Raw genomic sequence first — 6,972 nt, 5'->3', positions numbered from 1 at the left:
AGGTGGATGAAGGAAATGATTGATTTCAATATAACACCCCAAAACTAGTAAGTTAACTTTAATGTGTGTTATATTGAAATTTTTTAGGTGTTATGTGTGAAATTATTTGATTTGTGGAAGTTAAGTACGTTGGAGTGATATGTGGTTAATTCTGAAATTTGAAATCCTATTGTTAAAGTGGTGATTTTTGGATTGATTGGTTGGTAAATTAAATTTGTAAAGTTTGAAGTATTATGAGTAATTATTGTTTATCAGTATAAGCAAAGTTATAGAGGAATAAGAATAATTATATTATGGGATAATATAATTATTCATAATATAATTATTATGGAAAAGAGAGAAGTTATTGATGATATATTGAGTCGGTAATGAAGAAAGAGAAAAATTATTTGAAATAGAAAAAAATGAGTTCGTTGGGGAAATTAAATAATGATAATAAAGATAATGACAATAGTAATGATAATAATACTGTATTATTATTATTATTGTATATATTAAATAAGCCTCTTTCATTTTTCATGTCCATCTTCTCCACCCCTCTTTCTTCTTCACCATTCAACCCTAGAGCAGTCGCCGCCCCACTTCAGCCATCGTCGCGCACAACACTCCAGTGAGAGAGTCCTCGTCACGGTCGCATAGTCGAAGCATCACGGTCACGAAGCACAACCGTTCGTTTCTCTCCAGCCGTGTCGACTCGTGTTGCATCGGACAGTCGAACGACCCCTATCTTCCGCCGTGCGCTCCTCCTTCGCGTCGTCGATCGTAACCCTCTCTTTTGTCGAAACCATCATCGGTCGTAGCCTCCACTTGCACAGCACCGCCGGACATCATCGCGCTTGACAGTCAAGGATGCAAGCCATGACAATTTTCTTTTCGCGAGCCACACGTCCAAGCCGCGTCAGTTCAAGCCGTGTCCCTTCACCGAGCCGCGTGAGTCATCTCTGTTGATCCAAGTCGTTCCATGTAAGCCGTACGCGAGCCATACACAACTGAGTCGATCCTGTGTGAGCTGTATGCGAGCCGTGAGTCTCAAGACCCGAGCCGAAGCCTTGGTAGCCGAGCCACCTTCAGTTTTAGCCGTCTGCAACATATTTAAGCCCTTGGTGAGTTTTTGCTTAGTTTCTTGTTGGGTTTGGTACGCCCAAATAATTATTGTTTTGGGTCTTAAATAAGTTAGCACTGGAATGAGTTGTATTATGTTTTTTGAAGGTTAAGGTGTGGTTGAGGAATTGAATTGTGCAAATTTCAATTTAAGGTTGTATTGAGATCAACTTTAAATCTTTGGGGTAAGTTTGATTGAATTGGTTGCCTAATTAAACAGTAAAGTGATAGATTGACAAAATTATTAAGTTTAATTTTGTTCATGTTTAGGACTGAGTTTATTGTGAGGATTTGACTCTCAATCAGAGGAGTACTATTTCTTTTGTGAATCTCCAGGTAAGAGATTTTTCGTACTAAACCCTACTTGGAAGTTGCATGTATGTTATGTATTGTTTAGTAGTGTAAGTAAGAGATGTATAATATGTCTATTTGAGATGGCCGTATAAATAGTTACTTAGTAAACCATATTATGATTTAGATATAATATTCTTTGTTGAGGCATGCTATGATCAAATATGTGACTTTTGAGTTATGTGTAACTGAGCTAAGATGTTGATGCTATGATAAGCATGTATAGGCTATAGTGTTCTGTTAGTTTTGCCTGTTAGAGTCATACCATATGAGGGTCCTCGGGTTCACACCTTTGTATGCCTATGTGGCTGGTTTGAGATGTGATTCGATGGGATCACTTACAACCCGACTCTCCTATAGGGTTATTCCTTCGGGTTCACCAAGAGCCCAAATGTGTCCCTACGGGACCATTGGATAGTATGCGTTCGGGAGCGCAATAGTATGCAGTACCATGTTACATGACTCTAGGTTAACAGACACATACTGAGACCAATATGGGTCTCTTACTAAGTATAAATTTATACTCACTCTTTTAAATGTTTAGTTTTCAGGTAAGGGTAGAGGCAAGGGAAAACTGGCGAATGATAAGAAGTGACCGTGGATCGCCATAGGGAACCGTTCAGTTTTCTTTCACATTTATATTTCAGTAGTTATATTTTCATAGATTTATTTCAGAACTCCAGTTCAATTACTTTAAGTATATTTCCTCTATTTTTGGGCCGAAAGTAGTATTTAGATTAGTTATTTTAACTATTTATTTATTTTTATTATTTAAAGTTTTTCCTCAAATTTTAATTTATTTTCTTGTATATTAAAAAAAAAATCTATATTTACTTAAATAGTAATGACCTAAACCTTCTAGAAAAGTTGGGGCGTTACAGTTGGTATCAGAGTCAAAGTTTTAGATTTTGTAGACTGACTTACGATGTAAGTCTTTGATTTTATCCCTATGGTTAATACGGTCTTTCGTCACTCGCCAGGTACATTTTTATGATATAATTTAAGATTGTGCATATGACCTTGCATGAATTAAACTAGATAAGTAAGCATGTTATGAATGAACTCGTAGTAAAAGACTTTTAATGGTGGAAATTAGGAAAAAAATGCTGCCATGTAGAAGTGTTCATAGAGGTGGTATTGGAGGTAGAGGAGCTGGACGTAACCATCCTGCGGGACAACCTGAAGCACAACCTGGAGGACAGCCCGGGGAACAACCAACTGTACAAGCTGTCAACCCTACTGCACCTGTTACTCAAGCAGACCTTGCTGCTATGGAGCAAAGGTACAGAGACTTATTGTTTGAAGTGATGGCACAACGACAGCCTGCCTCACAGACCTAGACAGCTCTTGTTCAGGCATCGGCTGTAGGTGATCAGATTCCAGCTACAGGAGTTCAGGCCCCAATTGTAGCCCAACACTTACCAGGCATGCTTTTAGCCGAAGCCAAGCACTTGAGGGACTTGAGGAAGTATAACCCTTAAACTTTTGATGGATCTTTAGCAGATCCCACCAAAGCACAAATGTGGTTGAGTTTGGTGGAGACCATCTTTCGTTATATGAAGTGCCCTAATGACCAGAAGATTCAGTACGCTGTGTACTTACTGATTGATAGAAGCAGAGGTTGGTGGGAGTCCACAGAGAGGATGTTGAGTGGAGATATAAGTAAGATCACCTGGGAGCCGCTCAAGGAGAACTTTTATGCCAAATTCTTCTCTGCCACAGTGAGAGAGGCCAAGTGCCAGAGTTCCTAAAACTAGAGCAAGGTAACATGACCATGGAAGAGTATGATCAGAAGTTCGAATGTGTTATCCCAGTTTGCACCCGATTTAGTGAGAACCGAGGTTGAGAGAGCTAACAAGTTCGTCAAAGGTCTCAAGTCAGAGATCTAGGGTTTCGTTCGCGTCCTTAGACCAACCACCCAAGCTGATGCGCTGCGCATGGCAGTAGACCTGAGTTTGTATGAGAGGACGATGTTGGCCAAGGCTGTAGAGAAGGGGCCAACTTCGGGACATAAACGGAAGACTGAGCAGCAGCCTATAGTAGCACCACAAAGGAATTTGAGATCAATGGTTTGTTCCAACGGCACTGACAACAAGCTACTCAGACAGGCCAAACCTTGAAGGTACTATTCATGACTCTTAATTATGGAAGACCTCACTCGGGTCGTTACCTAGCAGGAAGTGGAGTATGTTACAAATGCAGACAACTTAGGCATCTAGCTGATAAGTGCCCTCAGAAGTCATTCGGAGTTGTTGCGAACCAGACTTCCCCACCCCCATCAAGGGAGAGTTTTTGTCACTAATAGGCAGGAGGCCGAGAGAGTTGGCACAATGGTGACAGGTACACTCCCAATCTTGGAACACCTGGCTTTAGTATTATTTGACTCGGGGTCCTCTCATTCTTTTATATCCTCTGTGTTTGTATAGCATATGAATTTAGAAGTAGAACCCCTGAGTTACCTGTTGTCTGTTTCTACTCCATCTGGAGAAATTATGTTGTCGAGAGAAAAGATAAAAGCATGTTAGATAAAAGTAGCAGAGCATGTTTTAGATGTAACTTTATTAGTATTGGACATGCAAGATTTTGATGTAATATTAGGCATGGATTGGCTATCCGCTAACCATGCAAACATAGATTGTTCCCGCAAGGAGGTAGCACTAGTACAAAAGTGGTCTACGACGACAGTTATTTACTGTCGCGAACGGATTTCGCGACAGTTATTTTCAGTCATAGAAGCGGGAGTCATGGAAAGGCCTTCGACGACAGTTTTTGAAAACTGTCGCAATAGGTTATTTTATGACATGAAATAAATGTCGTTAATCAACATTCAACGACATTCAATAACTGTCATAATTTATTTTATGACATTCAATAACTATCATCATTTCTTTATTAACGACAGTTAAATAATTGTCACGAATTCTATTATCGTGACATGTATTAATTGTCATGAATATGTTTTTCGCGACAGTTTTTTTTTGTAAAAATGTCATTGTTTAGTTATTGACGTATTTTTTTCCAGTCAACGATTGTGCAATCGTGACAGTTTTTCGATAACATTAAATGTCATTGTTTTGCTAGTGACGACATTTTTTTCCAGTCAAATATATTGCAACTCCACCATTACACGAACCATTAGAATGACAATAATGTAGCTGAGAATGACAAATTTGAAATTATACAAGTTTCACACCAATGTACAAAAAAATAGCCAACACTTTAATATATATACACTATAATACGATTTATAATATTTGTACATCTTAATACAAGTTTCAATAATCCACATGTACGAAATACTAGCTCTTAATCAAAAAATATTTTAAATAGCATTAGAATTCATCTAACAAGATTTTCTGCAGAAGCATAAACGACCAACCGAGAATGTTTGTCTCTGGAAATGTTCTTTGAAAGAAAACTCATGAAGTTGTCGACTCCAATTGAACCTACAAAGACAACATGAATATAAGTATCCATAACACATACGTACAGTCAATGAGTAACTAAATCAATGTCTCAACAGAATACAGAACACAAACAAGAACTTCAACACTTGATTCCATGAAATGAAAAGAAGCACGTGAGGACTACATTAGGCAAACGATCATTAAATAATAGTGTGAAGAAGTGTAATCCCAAATGATCAAAAAGTTGGACAATCAATCTAACCTGGTTTGGCGATACATAAAGTGGGTTCTCATACCAACAGTTGATGGAAAATTGAACATGTAAGTTTAAAGGATAACAATCAATTATATGGAAATGTATACAGTGAACTAGAAAAACAATGAAATCATTGACATAAGAAAGAAAAATAGCAAGATCCCCATCTAGGACTCCTAAAAACTATTCCCCAAAATCTGCTTAATCTCAAACTCTTCAAATCAATTAATTTTTTGCCATGCCAAATTCCTTTCCTAATGACGATTGTATGCCTCATATCTTAAGAACGACACTTCTGACATTTATCCATAATATACCTTAACGTACTTCACTAAAAACACGCATTGTTCCTCAGGTGGTGTTGCTAACGGAGTGATGGTTATAAATAAAGCATGATCATGGTTAGTATTAAATTCTGTAGCAAGTAGGAACTAAATAAAGCATACCTGGTAATTCCGGAACCAGATATGGTCATCAACAATAGAGAAAACAAATACATGATCATGGTACGGTTTAGAATGTCGATGCTCCTTAGGAGTTCCAAAAAATCTGAGAGAAAAACACATTGGTGAGATAAAAGTATGTCATGTAAAATAAGAGTTAATAGCAATCGTTTTAAAAAATGCCATTATTTGGAGAAGCAGCAAGGATCTACATACTTTTCAACAACATAGTAAATATGCATATGTGAAATCCGAAATTAATAAAGGCAGCATGAAAAGAGAATAATAGTGGTGAGGCACTGGCATTTTAGAATGGGCACAAAGTATTCATTAACCTTATTCTTATGCCATGATATTACATGAAAGAAGTGCATTACGAATATCTTTTATTTTTCTTTCCATAAGAAAAAACTGAAAGAAGCTACTTCGACTACAATCATGCAGACTATTTTATCAATTCAATACGATGTTAGCTTTGGATTGAAGGAGCAAGGAAATGAGCAAAAAATGCGTTTAATGAAGAAAGACAAGGAAATTGACATTTGCCTCATACATTGATCCACGAGTAAGAATGAAAAATCATTTCAACATTCAAAAATTAATTGTTAAAGACAAAACTTTGCCATTGGTACCTGAATAATCATTTCCTTCAGAAGTTTCTAGTGGACATCTTTATCAAAATTTGATGAAAATGTTAAAATTGGACGGGAACCTTTCAGATGGTTCCCTGTAAGCTTCAATTCTTCCATTGTATGCACTGAAAGCAAAAAAAATGGACAAGTAAGAAAACTTCATTTAATAAAGAAATCAAATAAAATTTTAGTAACCCAGTAATAAAATTTGAATACAAGTTAAAATACTGGCATTAACTAAAAACTTCACAGATGGCCCACTAGGGCACTTTGCGATACATAGATAAAGATCTTTATGTTTTCTGCACTGGAATTAGAGAAAAAAATATCAATGAGTGGAAAAATATGATTGCAATGTACAAACATGATGAGAAGGCCATATAGGAAAGTAATATAATGAAAAGCAAAAGGATAGTTAAAACATCCTTATAAGTTATACACCACAAGAATAAAACCAAAATGTTATCATCCTATATCTAATTAAAAATAAAAATTAGAAAACATTGTACCTTAAAAATTCCAGATTACGACAGTGCAATGAAAAGGTTCTAACCTCGAAAAATAGGCTGGAAGAACAACCTTTGAGCTCAACCAGCTCATTTAGTGTTGCACCCTTGCTGGACCTCGACTCCACCTTGTTATCCTTCTTACAAAGAAAACATATAGATCATTCCCAAGTCCTTAAACCAAAGTAATACCATTCAATAAGTGTACAACTCACTCGTTTTCTCTTTAATCTTAACTCTTGGTGTCATGTAAACCACTATTGAAACGTTACCCAT

General features: G+C 36.8%; 1 protein-coding gene across 1 annotated transcript; it reads right to left on the bottom strand.

The window, feature by feature from the left end:
• Positions 1-6,007: 6,007 nt before the first annotated feature.
• LOC116406391 (ribosome biogenesis protein BRX1 homolog 1-like) lies at positions 6,008-6,972 on the bottom strand. The gene is made up of 4 exons (XM_031890110.1): positions 6,934-6,972; positions 6,744-6,836; positions 6,419-6,497; positions 6,008-6,315 (listed from the first exon to the last, which is right to left on the bottom strand). Exons 1-4 carry the CDS (start codon positions 6,970-6,972, stop codon positions 6,218-6,220), a joined length of 309 nt encoding a protein of 102 aa, XP_031745970.1. The 3' UTR covers positions 6,008-6,217.

Source organism: Cucumis sativus, unplaced genomic scaffold (genome assembly GCF_000004075.3).
Source record: "Cucumis sativus cultivar 9930 unplaced genomic scaffold, Cucumber_9930_V3 scaffold95, whole genome shotgun sequence".
In the NCBI taxonomy this organism is placed as follows: Eukaryota; Viridiplantae; Streptophyta; class Magnoliopsida; order Cucurbitales; family Cucurbitaceae; genus Cucumis; species Cucumis sativus.
This window is presented reverse-complemented; position numbering and strand designations above follow the sequence as displayed.